This window comes from Leucoraja erinacea, unplaced genomic scaffold (genome assembly GCF_028641065.1).
Source record: "Leucoraja erinacea ecotype New England unplaced genomic scaffold, Leri_hhj_1 Leri_240S, whole genome shotgun sequence".
In the NCBI taxonomy this organism is placed as follows: domain Eukaryota; kingdom Metazoa; phylum Chordata; class Chondrichthyes; order Rajiformes; family Rajidae; genus Leucoraja; species Leucoraja erinaceus.
The window spans coordinates 10,001-24,294 of record NW_026576141.1 but is presented as its reverse complement, the minus strand read 5'-3'; the positions used below and the strand labels follow the sequence as shown (position 1 = coordinate 24,294).

The window sequence follows — 14,294 nt, the reverse complement described above, 5'->3', positions numbered from 1 at the left end:
CGCGGTCGTGGCTGGGGTTGTATCAGCAATGATCATATTGAATGGCGGTGCAGCCTCGAAGGGCCGAATGGCCTCTACTCCTGCACCTATTTTTCAATGTATCCCAACAATTGTACTTTCACCCAAAAATGCTGTAAATATCATCAATAAAAATTGTTATTTTTCTTCTTAACTCTGGCCTTGTCCACCAAATCTGTCAATCAAGCCTCTCTCACCTGTATCCACCTATCACTTAAAGACACAGAGTGCTGGAGTAACTCAGCGGGTCAGGCAGCATCTGTGGAGAACATGGATAGGTGACGTTTCACAGAGTGCTGGAGTAACTCAGCGGGTCAGGCAGAACACGGATAGGTGACGTTTCACAGAGTGCTGGAGTAACTCAGCGGGTCAGGCAGCATCTGTGGAGAACATGGATAGGTGACGTTTTCAGAAGATCATAAGTGATAGGAGCAGAATTAGGCCATTCGACCCATCGAGTCCATTCAATCGTGGCTAATCTATCTCTCCCCCCTAACCCAATTCTCCTGCCTTCCCCCTATAACGTCTGACCCCCGTACTGACCACTAAACTCGAATAGATGACAAAGTGGGATAACATAACTAGTGTGAACGGGTGATCGCTGGTCAGCATGGACTCGGTGGGCCGAAGGGCCTGTTACCTTGCTGTACCCTTTAATCTCGGTCAATAAAACACATGGCGTATTTGTGTGTGGATGTTTTCAAGAGAGAGATAGATTTAGCTCTTAGGGTAAATGGAATCAAGAGAAGGCAGGAACGGGGTACAGATTCTGGATGATCAGCCATGATCGTATTGAATGGCGGTGCTGGCTAGAAGGGCTGAATGGCCTCCACCTGCATCTGTGTTCTCTGTTTTTATGTTGCTCTGTGTCTATGTTTCCATGTTTCTATGATCCAGAATAGGGAGCAAAGTCCGTGATAATTGACCGGTGGGTAGAGCGTCGTCCCTCCGGCCGCTGGGTCAGTGTGGGGTCGGGGTGTAAACATGTGTCCGGGGGGGGGGGGGAAGGGGAGGTGGACCTGAGCAGCACTGGGCCGGACTGATACGCAGCAGACATGCGGTAAGTCAGAGCCAAACCTCTCTTCCACAAAGTTTTAAACCTCTTTATCAGGTAATTAGCCGAGGATGTTGCCAGGACTAGAGGGTGTGAGCTGCAGGGAGGGGTTGAGTAGGTGTAGGCTGGGTCTCTAATCCATGGAGCGAAGGAGGATGAGGGGGGGTCTTAGTGAGATGTTGGCCGCTGTGGGCAAGTTGGGCCGAAGGGCCTGTTCCCACACTGTGACTATGATTCTAAATCTGTATCAGGAGGTAACAGTTCTTGCTGTGATGTGATGTGATGTGATCAGCAAAGAGGCTGATTTTGTGGAGCTGTTAGTTGCTTCGTTTACCGTCAACGCGAGATCCGCGAACTCTCCGCGAACTGTGTGTGTGTGTGACGAGCAGACTGTGGCACACTCACACACACAGACTGTGACACACTCACACACACACACCCACACACAGACACACACACACACACACACACTCACACACACACACACACACAGACGCTACACACATACACACACAGACTGTGACACACTCACACACACACGTACACGTACAGTCAGACTGTGACACACTCACACACAGACTGTGACACACTCACACACACACACAGACTGTGACACACTCACACACACAGACTGTGACACACTCACACACACACACAGACTGTGACACACTCACACACACACACAGACTGTGACACACTCACACACACACACAGACTGTGACACACACACACTCAGACTGTGACACACTCACACACACACAGACTGTGACACACTCACACACACACACAGACTGTGACACACTCACTCACACACACACACACGTACAACCAGACTGCTACAAATTCTCATGGTCGTGTTCATAAGTCATAGGAGCAGAGTCAAGTCTACTCCACCATTCAATCACGGCTGATCTATCTCTCCCTCCTAACCCCATTCTCCTGCCTTCTCCCCATAACCCCTGACACCCGCACTGATCAAGAATCTATCTATCTCTGCCTTAAATATATCCACTGACTTGTGGCCTCCACGGTCTTCTATGGCGAAGAATTCCACAGATTCACCGCCCTCTGACTAAATAAATGTCTCATCTCCTTCCTAAAAGAACATCGTCTAATTCTGAGACTGTGACCTCTGGTCCTAGACTGCGGCAGCCAGTTCCATACACCCACCGCCCTCTGTGTGGGAAGCAACTCATGATGGGCATTTCCACCTGGGCTGGCCACTCTAATTGTGCCTCTGATAATTTTATATACACCCATCAGGTCTCCCCTCAACCCGTGACGTTCCAGAGAAAACAATCCAAGTTTGTCCACCCTCTGTCTCCCTGTAATCCAGGCAGCATTCTGGTAAACCTCCCCTGCACCGTGTCTAAAGCCTCCACATCCTGTGATGGGGGCGACCAGGGCGTCACGGTGGTGCAGCGGGTAGAGCTGCTGTCTCACAGCGCCAGAGATCCAGGTTCGACCCTGACTACAGGTGCTGTCTGTACGGAGTTTCTACCTTCTCCCGGTGACCGCGTGGGTTTTGTCCGGGGGCACCGGGTTCCTCCAACACTCCAAAGACGCAGGTTAATTGGCATTAGTGTGAGCAGGATAGTGATCGTTGGTCAGGCCAGACTTGGTGGGCCGAAGGGCCTGTTTCCGCGCGGTATCTCTGAACTAAAGTGGCTCTGTGTTCTGTGTTGGTTTGCCACAGGGTTACCGCCGTCCTCTGCTCTCTGCTCGCTGCCTCTCTCGCCGCCCGGCTCAACCAACCCTTCGGCGAATTCACGTCGCCCAAACACCCCCTGCCTTATCCGCGAATCACCAGCCATGATTGGCTCATCTCCGCCCCACACGGTTACACCATCAAAGTCTACATCCCCTACATGGATATCGAGTCTTCAGACGGGTGCTGGTCAAGCTACGTCCAGGTAAAAGTGACCAGTCAGACCCTCACGCCCACTCCGGCCTCCAGTCGGCGTGGTCAGTCTGAAGAAGGGTTTCGGCCCGAGACGTTGCCTATTTCCTTCGCTCCATAGATGCTGCCTCACCCGCTGAGTTTATCCAGCCTCCAGCTTTACTTTTAAGATTCAGCGCGGATAGAGGCCCTTCGGCCCACCGAGTCCGTGCCGACCAGCAATCTCATAGAAACATATAAAATAGGTGCAAGAGTAGAGGCCATTCGGCCCTTCGAGCCTGCACCATTCGCCATTCAATATGATCATGGCTGATCATCCAACTCGGTATCCTGTACCTGCCTTCTCTCCATACCCCCTGATCCCCTTTAGCCACAAGGGCCACATCTAACTCCCTCTTAAATATAACAAATCTCCGCACGCTAACACTATCCTACACACACTAGGGACAATTTACATTGATAGCAAGTATCTCTGGAGAACATGACGTTTGACAGAGTGCTGGAGTAACTCAGTGGGTCAGGCAGCATCTGTGGAGAACATGGATAGGTGACGTTTCACAGAGTGCTGGAGTAACTCAGCGGGTCAGGCAGCATCTGTGGAGAACATGGATAGGTGACGTTTTGGGTCGGGACCCTCTCCTCCCCTTTCTCACGGACAACATTCCCGTTTCTGGGCAGGTCGTGTCGGAGGGGAGTGAGTTGGCGAGACTGTGTGGGAGGAGGGATGGAAGTGAGGACGATCCCGGACTCCACGAGTATTATTCCGCCACCAACTCTATGGCCGTCCTGTTCCGAGCCAACACGTCCGGACTCAGACCCTTCACCGGTTTCCTGGCCCTCTACTCAAGAGTGGGTATGTTTCACATTTTACAAAGTTCAACTCGAATTTAGCGTCGGATACAAGGAACTGCAGATACCAGTATACAACAAGAAGACACGGAGTGCCTGGAGTAACTGAGCGGGCCAGGCAGCATCTGTGAATGAGACTATATTTCCTGGAGGATGAGGGGTGATCTAAGAGAGGTGTATATAGATCGGGTAGATGCACAGAGTCTCTTGCCCAGAGTAGGGGAATCGAGGACCAGAGGACACAGGTTCAAGGAGAAGGGCAAAAGATTTAATAGGAATCTGAGGGGTAACTTTTCCACACAGAGGGTGGTGGGTGTATGGAACGAGCTGCCGGAGGAGGTAGTTGAGGCTGGGATTATCCCCAACGGTTAAGAAACATTAGACAGGTACATGGATAGGACAGGTTTGGAGGAATATGGACCAAACGCCGGCAGGTGGGACTGGTGTAGCTGGGACATGTTGGCCGGTGTGGACAAGTCGGGCCGAAGGGCCGGACTCCACGCTGTGCCACTCTACGACTCTGACTAAGGCTGTGGAGGCTAAATGATGGATATTTTTAAGGAAGAGATAGATAGATTCTTAATTGGTGCGGGTGTCAGGAGTTATGGGGAGAAGGCAGGAGAATGGGGTTAGGAGGGAGAGATAGATCAGCCTTGATTAAATGGTAGTGTAGACTTGATGGGCCGAATGGCCTAATTCTGCTCCTGTCACATATTTATTTATTAACAACCATGTCCACTCTCTCCCCTCCCCCTTCCCCTTCCTCTCCCTCTCCTCCCCGTCCCTTCCACGTCTCCCTCTCCTCCTCCCTCTCCCCCCCCCCCCCTCCCCCCCCCCCCCCCCCCCCCTCTCCCCCTCCCCCCCCCCCCCCCTCCACCCCCCCATCCGCCAGATGTGAATGAATGTGAGACTGCCCCCCACGGCTGCAGTCACTACTGTGGGAACACGATAGGTGGACATCTCTGCTACTGCCCCATTGGGTGGGAGCTGCGAGGCGATGGACGAACATGCAAACGTAAGTATTGACCAAAGGCCTTGAGTCCAGTTCTGAATCCTTTCAATATCTGACAACATCTTTCCTATAACACGGTGCCCAGAACTGAACACAATAATCTAAATGTGGCCTCACCAACGTCTTGTACTCACCCCCCCTCTCCCATCGGGCAAGAGGTACAGAAGTGTGAAAACACACACACACACACCTCCAGATTCAGGTACAGATTCTTCCCGGCTGTTATCAGGCAACTGAACCGTCCTCTCACCAACTAGAGAGCGGTCCTGACCTCCCATCCACCTCATTGGAGACCCTCGGACTATTCCTTGATCGTGTCTTTATTCGGTACAAAGCAGCATCTGCAGTTCCTTGCTACAACCGTGGTCTCCCCTTGTAACCCGTGTCCTCTCCACACGCAGGATCAGGTGTGATGTGCCCCAGACGTGTCCCGGCCCACAGCGCCGTCATCCCGTACTGGCCGAAGTTCCGTGTGAATGACCGGGCAAAGGTGACCTGTAATCCCGGCTACGAGATCGTGGAGGTGAGAGTCGGGCCATGTCTACCCACATCCTGGGGAGGGGAGGGAGAGACTCTGCCAGTGTTTGTGGAACATCTAGACCACACACACCACCAACAGTTCCAGACCAAATGCATGTAAATAGGGCTAGTACGGGCTGGTGTACACACTGGAGGCATGGACATGATGGGACGAACGGCCTGACTATGAGCAGTCTAACTCCATGAAGGGCCCGTTCCTGCGTTAAACAGTTAGACACAGAGGGCTGGAGTAACTCAGCGGGTCAGGCAGCATCTGTGGAGGTGTCGTATGTTGTACATTGTATGTTGTATGGTGTACGTTCTATGTTGTATATTGTATGTTCTATGTTCCACATTGCATGTTGTATGTTCTACATTGTATGTTGTATGGTGTACGTTCTATGTTGTGTGTTGTATGTTCCACATTGCATGTTCTACATTGTATGTTGTATATTGTATGTTATATGTTCTACACTGTATGTTCTACATTGTATATTGTACGTTCTATGCTGTATATTGTATGTTCTATGTTCCACATTGCATGTTGTATGTTGTACATTGTATGTTGTATGTTCTCTCTCAGGGCTACAAGACCATTCTACACTACATCATTGAATGTCAGCAGGATGGGACGTGGTCGGAATCCAGACACAGGTGTCGCCGTAAGTTGACCGCGGTTACACAGTGACGATGAGACTGAGAGTTGTGTGTTGGAGCTGGGAATGGCGGTGAAAGTGTCGCCGCGGGGGGGGGGGGGGGGGGGCCGGTCAGTTGCCGCCAGATCCCTGTGTCGGTCTAGTTAGTCATGTGTGTGAGTCCCTGTGGATCAGGCGTCACTGGGTCTTGGCATGAACCAAACACTCGTTTACTTCAGTTTAGTTTAGAGATACTGAACGGAAACAGGCCCTTCGGCCCACCGAATCCGTGCCGGCCAGCGACCCCCGCACACTAACACTACCGACACACACTGGGGACAATTAACACTTACACCACAGCGAATTGACCTACAAACCTGCACGTGTTGGAGTGTGGGAGGAAACCGGAGCACCCGGAGAAAACCCCCGCGGGTCCACGGGGAGAACGTGCAAGTCCTCATTCTGCCGCTATATGAGGTCCCCCTGGTGTGGGCAAGGTGTGACTACACGGGGCTGGTACTAATGTTGATCCTGTGTCTTCACCGCCCCAGCCGTGGAGTGTGGAGCACCGCTCAACATAGACAACGGTCGCTTCGTCTTCCTGACCGGCGGTGGGAACACAACATACCCCTCCGTGTACAGTACCTGAAAACCAACCCTACTATCAAATGGACCAGGGAACCACACGTGAGTATTGTCCTCCGTTACCCCACTCCCCGCCCTCCCCGCTCCCCGCTCCCCACTCCCTCCCCCCTCTCCCCCTCTCCCCGCACCCCTCTCCCCACTTCCCCCTCTCCCCACTCCCCACTTCCTACTGGGGGAACCCGCTCTCCCCGCTCCTCCACCTCCCCTCTCCCCATTCCCCCTCTCCCGCCCTCCCCCTCCCGGGTCCCCTCTCCCCGCTTCCCCGCTCCCCCTCTCTCCCCACTCCCCCCCTATGAGGTCCTCCCCCTCTCCCCACTCCCCCTCTCCCTACTCCCCCTCTCCCCGCTCCCGCCCCCCCTCTCCCCCTTCCCCTCTTCGCTCCCTTCTCCCTCCCCTCCCCCTCCCCCTCCCCCTCCCTCTCCCTCCGCTCTCCCTCTCCCCTTTTTCCCCCCTCCTCCCCCGCTCCCCTCTCCCCCCCCCCGCCCTCCCTCCCCTCCCCCTCTCCCCGCTCCCCTCTCCCCTCTCCCCCGCTCCTATCGCCCTCCCTCTCCCCGCCTCCCCTCCCTCTCCCCCCGTTCCCCTCTCTCCCCGCTCCCTCCTCCCTCACCCCGCTCCCTCCCCCCCCCCCACTCTCCCCTCCCCCCCGCTCCCCCTCTCCCCTCCCCTCCCCCTCTCCCTCTCTCCCCGCCCCCGCCCTCCCCGCTCCCCCCTCTCCCCCCTCCCCCTCCATAACGTCATAAGGGATAGAAGTAGAATGAGGCCTTTCAGCCCATCGAGTCTATCCCGCCATTCAATCGTGGCTGATCTATCTCTCCCTCCTAACCCCATTCTCCTGCCTTCTCCCCATAACCCCTGACACCCGCACTAATCAAGAATCTATCTATCTCTGCCTTAAATATATCCACTGACTTGTGGCCTCCACAGCCGTCTGTGTGGCAAAGAATTCCACAGATTCCCCACCCTCTGGCTAAAGAATAATTGCAAGTGTGAAGTTGTTAAACAAGTCACAGGGTCATACAGTGTGGAAACAGGCCCTTCGGCCCAACTTGCCCACACCGACCAACATACCCCATCTACTCTAGTCCCACCTGCCCGCGATTGGCCCCATATCCACCTACACCTGTCCCATCCATGCACCTGTCTAAATGCCCCTGCTTCATCTACCTTACCTGACAGCCCGACCCATACACCATACTGTGTATTTAATCCTCCCCCTCATCCCTCTAAACTCCAGCGAGTAGAGACAAACGCTGATCAGTGTGTACACATCTTGACTGGTTTGTCCACTTGTCCACAGGGAACTTCAGCTGTACAGAGGCCGGGACGTGGGAGAACGGCGAGAGTGGCCCGGTCGTTCCACGCTGCGCTCCAGGTACCAGATCGGTGCACGGCGTATCTACACAGGCCCTTCGGCCCATCGCGTCCCTGCCGCCCAGCAATCACCCACCTACACTCACCAATCATGGCGCAGCGGGTAGAGTTGCTGCCTCACAGCGCCAGATCCTGACCACGGGTGCTGTCTGTGTGGAGTTTGCACGTTCTCCCTGTGACCCGCGTGGGTTTTCTCCGGGTGCTCCGGTTTTCTCCGACACTCCAAAGACGTGCAGGTTTGATGGTTAATTGTCTTCTGTAAATTGTCCCCAGTGTGTGTCGGATCTGATTTCCCCACCCCCCCCCCCCCCGCTGGACCTCTCTGTGTGCCCTCTCGCGTGTACATGTGTGTGTGTCTGGTTGGGTACAAGCCATGCGTCTGACACTATCTCCCCGTCTCTCTGCCCCTCTCTACCCCCCCTCCCTCCCCCCTCTCCATCTACCCCCCCCTCCTCTCTCCCTCTCTCCCCCCCCCACCTCTCTCTCCCCATCCCCCTCCCCAATCTCTCTCCCCCTCCCCCTCCCCCTCTCCTCTCCCCCCCTCCTCTCCCCCCCCTCTCTCTCCCTCTCTGCCCACCTCTCTCCTCCCTCCCCCCCCTCTCTCCCCCCCCCCTCTTCCCCCCCCCCCCCCCCCCCTCTCTCCCCCTCCCCCCTCTCTCTCCCCCTCTTCCCTCCTCTCCCTCTCTCCCTCCACTCTCCCCCCCCTCTCCCCCCCCCCCCCTCCTCTCCCCCCCCCCCCCCCCCCCCCCCCCCCCCCCCCCCCCCCCCCCCCCCACAGTGTGCGGTTACCCAAGCCACCCACCCCCCTCTCAGGAGCGGGTGTTAAGAGGCCGAGCCGCGGCTGTGGGGAATTTTCCGTGGCAGGTTCTATTCCAGGGACGGCGCGGCGCTGGGGCGCTGGTGGGAGATCGCTGGGTGCTGACGGCGGCTCATGTGGTGTCTGGGGCCGGGAAACTGCAGCTGGTCGCCGGACTGACCGACCTCTGGGAGATGGACAAGGGCATCCGGCTCCGGCCACGCCGAGTCTTCGTGCACCCGGGCTACGGCCACGGTCCGGTACACAGCTATGACAATGATATCGCCCTGGTCCAGGTAGAGCCCGCGGTCACCATGGGTCCCCTTGTGTCTCCCGTGTGTGTCTACCCGGGCCAGACTCGCGGCGGGAGCTGGTGGCCAGCAAGTTGGGGCTGGTGTCGGGCTGGGGTATAACAGAGAACAACACACTGTCCTCAAGTCTCATGTACGCTCGCATCCCCCTGCGTGAACTGGCCGAGTGCCGGCGCCTGTTGGCCGGGCAACTTGTCCACATCACCGCCAACATGTTGTGTGCGGGCGGTGGCGACGGTGGACCAGACTCGTGTCAGGGCGACAGTGGTGGAGCCATGGTCTTCCCCTCCGCCAAACCCCGCCAGCGGCGCTTCTTTGTCGGAGGCATCGTGTCGTGGGGGGTCGGCTGCGGCACCGTCGGTTTCTACACCAAGGTGAATAATTACCTGGACTGGATGCAAGACGTCATGGACAACAACTAGAGTCATAGAGGCAGCACCTGCTTTCCATGCCCGGCCCCCACCCAATGGGTCAACGGGTCAACTGGTCAATGGGTCAACGGGTCACTGGGTCAATGGGTCACTGGGTCAACGGGTCACTGGGTCAACGGGTCAACGGGTCAATGGGTCAACGGGTCACTGGGTCAACGGGTCACTGGGTCAACGGGTCAATGGGTCAATGGGTCAATGGGTCAACGGGTCAATGGGTTAGAAACATAGAAACATAGACAATAGGTGCAGGAGTAGAGGCCATTCGGCCCTTCGAGCCTGCACCATTCGCCATTCAACATGATCATGGCTGATCATCCAACTCAGTATCCTGTACCTGCCTTCTCTCCATACCCCCTGATCCCTTTAGCCACAAGGGCCACATCTAACACCCTCTTAAATATAGCCAATGAACTGTGTGGCCTCAACTACCTTCTGTGGCAGATAATTCCATAGATTCACCACTCTCTGTGTGAAAAATGATTTTCCCATCTCGGTCCTAAAAGATTTCCCTCTTATCCTTAAACTGTGACCCCTTGTTCTGGACTTCCCCAACATCGGGAACAATCTTCCTACATCAAGCCGAGTCTATCCAGGCTTTTCTCCATGTGAAAGTCCTGACATCCCAGGAATCAGTCTGGTGAACCGTCTCTGTACTCCCTCTGTGGCAAGAATGTCTTTCCTCAGATTTGGAGACCAAAACTGTACGCAATACTCCAGGTGTGGTCTCACCAAGACCCTGTACAACTGCAGTAGAACCTCCCTGCTCCTATACTCAAATCCTTTAGCTATGAATGCTAACATACTATTCGCTTTCTTCACTGCCTGCTGCATGCCTACCTTCAATGATTGACTGGTGTACCATGACAATGGGTTCAATGGGTCAACGGGTCGATTGGTCAATGATGGGTCAATGTTTTAATGGCCCAATGGAACAGTACAGCACAGTGTCCACCCTGGGAAAAAGGTTCTCACTATCTCCCCCATCAATGTCACACATAATTTTATCCACATTGTGGAAAGGAAACTAGACTTTAAACGCATGCACCAATAATCTTTGTAATTCTGCCACATTAAACAGCTTTGTTCAATAAATGTAGAGACTGTTGTCCAGAAGGATTCTTGTTTTCAAAAACAATGTTTCTGTAAATCTTCCATTGTACAGGGGGAACTTCTTTACTCAGAGAGTGGTGGCTGTGTGGAATGAGCTTCCACTGGAGGTGGTGGAGGCAGGTTCGATTTTATAATTTAAAAATAAATTGGATAGTTATGTGGACGGGAAAGGAATGGAGGGTTATGGTCTGAGTGCAGGTAGATGGGACTAGGGGAGAATACGTGTTCGGCACGGACTAGAAGGGCCGAGTGGCCTGTTTCCGTGCTGTAATTGTTATATGGTTATATGGTTATAGTTCAAGTGGTCAGTTTGATTTTTCCTAATGTTGAGAGACCAAGAAATCACACCGACGCCTCTACTTCCTTAGAAGGTTTAGGAACTCCGGGATGTTCCCCATTGCTCACCAACTTCTACAGATGCGCCGCAGAAAGCATTTTATCCGGATGGGTCACAGCTCGGTTTGGGAAAAACTCCATCTATGACCGCGAGACATTGCAGAGAATTGTGGACACTTGCAGCCCAGACCATCACAAACCAACCTCCCTTCCATTGACTCCATCTATATCTCACGCTGCCTCAACACAAATGACTGTATATGATTACAGTCAAGCCATCTACAGAGAACAGATACAGGACAAAGGTTACACAGGGGTGGGGGTGGCCAGGGGTGGGGGCCTGGGGTGGGGGCCAGGGGTGGGGGTTGGGGTGGGGCCGAAGGGCCTCTTCCCGTCCTGCACGGTGCTGTGCTGTGTTCTAGTAATAGGCTAGAGGGGCCGAACGTCGCTGCCTGACCCTCCTCTCCCCGAAAGCCGCTGATTATCGAGTGTTTACTGAATAAACAATGTCAGTGCCCGGGTCACCGGCCCTCGTAGAACATTAACGAGGCCTGACCCGAGGAGTCCACCCCCACACCGGACAGTGTTCCTGGTCTCAGCAGCCAGTGTCCACCCCCACACCGGACAGTGTTCCTGGTCTCAGCAGCCAGTGTCCACTCAGTGCCGGACAGTGGCCGTGATCTACCACTCACCATGCGAGGGGGACCAGCGGTCATCTGGTGAGTATTACCACTGGTAGATTTCCAGGGAAGGGTGTTTAATCGTGAATGTAAATCAAGTTGACCGCACCACTCGGGGCTGTGACCACAAGGGTCTGGCGATGACCAGGACACCAAGTGCTGGAGTAACTCAGCGGCTCCGTCACCATGGTCCTAAATACTCAAAACAAATTCTACAGACTCGCGAAATAGTCCCGACCTATCCATGTTCTCCACAGGTGCTGCCTGACCCGCTGAGTTACTCAGGTACACACATGTACAATCACACGTGTGTAATTAGAGGCTTGTAGAAGTGGGTGTGATTATTAGCATGTAAATTACACACAGCAACATGTTAGTCATACATGCAGACACACACACATGACCACACACACACACACACACACACACACACACACACACACACACACACACACACACACACCCACCCCACACACACACACACACACACACACACACACCCACACACACACACACACACATACACCCACACACACACACACACACACACACACACACACACACACACACACACACACACACACACACACACACACACACACACACACACACACACACACACACACACACACACACACACACACACACACACACACACACACACACACACACACACACACACACACATACACACACACACACACACACACACACAATCCTAATCACAGCTCAAATGAGTGAAGGGGGAGGGGTTCTAACAGGTGTGGGATGGTCGCCAGGGTCTTGATGGGCCGAAGGGCCGGTATCCGTGGAATCGGACTTTACTCACCCTCTCCCCTCCCCCCAGGGCTCTGGTGCTGGCGCCCATCCTGTGCCAGGGGGAGGGGCCGCAGGGGCTGGAGCCCCTTGGACTGACCGGTCACCTCCAGCTGACCAACTACCGGCCGGGGGAGGGGCTGGGCTGGGAGCTGTCACTGCCCCCCGGACACTCCCTCCGCCTCACCCTCCGCCACCTCGAGGAAGATCCCTCCGCACCGTGTAGTCTCAACCACGTGGAGGTAACTCTCCCCCTCTCTCCTCACCCCCCCCCTTCCCCCCTCCTCACCCCCCCTCATCCCCACCCTAACTCCCCCCCTCGTCCCCCTCACCCCTCACCCCACCCCTCACCTCTCTCACCCCCCCACCTCTCTCACCCCCACTCTCTCACCTCCCTCTCTCTCTCTCCCCTCCAGCTGTTCGCTGACCGGGAACACCTGGGTCGGTTTTGCGGGAACGTCACCGCTGTCCGTCTCCACCGCCGGACCGTGGCCGCTCGATCCACCGTCTCTCTCCGGGTCCGTTTGTCGCTCGGCCGATCCGCACCGTCGGAGAGGGATCTCCGTCTTCTACGAGGCCGTGGGTAGGTCCCCCCTCACCCCCCCCCTCACTAACTACCCCCCCTCACTCACTCCCCCCCTCACTCACTCCCCCCTTCACGCTCCCCCCCCCCCTCCCCTCTCACCCCCCCCCCTCACGTCCCCCCTCCCCTCACCTCCTCCCCCCCCCCACTCACCCCCCCCCTCACTCAGCCACCCCCCCCTCACTCACTCACACTCACTCCTCACTCCCCCCTCCTCACTCCCCCCCCCCCCCCACTCCTCACCCCCCCCTCACTCACTCCTCCCCTCACCCCCCCCCCCTCACTCACCCCCCCCCCCCCCCCCTCACTAACTACCCCCCTCACTCCCCTCCCCCCCTCACCCCCCCCCCTCACTCCCCCCCTCACTCACCCACTCACCCCCCTCACTCCCCCCCTAACCCCCCCTCACTCCCCCCCCTCACTAACCCCCCCCCCTCACTCACTCCCCCCCCCCTCACTCCCCCCCCCCCCACTCACTCCCCCCCCCCCTCACTCACCCCCTCCCCCCACTCACTAACTACCCCCCTCACTCACTACCCCCCTCACTCACTCCCCACCCCCCCCCCACTCACTCCCCCCCCTCACCCACTCCCCCCTCACTCACCCCCCCCTCACTCACTCCCCCCCTACTCACCCCCCCCCCCACCCACTCCCCCCCCACTCCCACTCCCCCCCCTCCCTCCTCACTCCCCCCCCACCTCACTCACCCCCCCCCTCACTCACCCCCCCCTCACTCCCCCCCCTCACTCACCCCCCCCCTCACTCACCCCCCCTCCTCACTCACTCCCCCCCTCACTCACTCCCCCCCCCATCTCAGTCACCCCCCCCCCTCCCCCTCACTCACCCCCCCCCCCCTCACACTCCCCCCTCACTCACTCCCCCCCATCTCAGTCACCCCCCCCCCCCCCCCTCACCCCCCCTCACTCACTCCCCCCCTCACTCACCCTCCCCCCTTACCCCCCCCCCCCCCCTCACCCCTCCCCCCCCCCCCCCCCTCATTGAAATGTACAGAATAGTGAAAGGCCTGTATAGAGTGGATGTGGAGACGACGTTTCCACTAGTGGGAGAGTCTAGGTGTCCATGTGTTGGGTATGTTACAAAACCTACCTGAATCGTGTCTGAGTATCTGCCCCACCCCGTGTGCGCGATTTTGACGCTGTTTAGAGGGGGCGGGTTTAAAATCTAGGATCTTTGATTTTTACTAGGCTGTTGCAATCGAAAATGTTCA

At 56.2% G+C, this 14,294-nt stretch overlaps 2 protein-coding genes across 2 annotated transcripts in view; both read left to right on the top strand.

The window, feature by feature from the left end:
• Nucleotides 1-1,030: 1,030 nt before the first annotated feature.
• Nucleotides 1,031-10,664, top strand: LOC129716463 (calcium-dependent serine proteinase-like). Its single transcript, XM_055666331.1, is given in 10 exon segments — nucleotides 1,031-1,078; nucleotides 2,769-2,985; nucleotides 3,651-3,825; nucleotides 4,714-4,836; nucleotides 5,235-5,356; nucleotides 5,936-6,014; nucleotides 6,539-6,628; nucleotides 7,891-8,004; nucleotides 8,782-9,134; nucleotides 9,137-10,664. Coding segments are annotated over 10 exon segments (1,674 nt in total). The 5' UTR covers nucleotides 1,031-1,073; the 3' UTR covers nucleotides 9,533-10,664.
• A 3,155-nt stretch (nucleotides 10,665-13,819) lies between these two features.
• Nucleotides 13,820-14,294, top strand: part of LOC129716458 (complement C1s subcomponent-like) — a gene marked incomplete at its 5' end in the record, with an annotated part of 5,869 nt that continues 5,394 nt past the window's right edge. Inside the window, 2 exons of the mRNA XM_055666327.1 lie at nucleotides 13,820-13,867; nucleotides 14,128-14,155. Coding sequence (XP_055522302.1) covers nucleotides 13,820-13,867; nucleotides 14,128-14,155 — 76 coding nt within the window. The remainder of the gene's footprint in view (nucleotides 13,868-14,127; nucleotides 14,156-14,294) is intronic.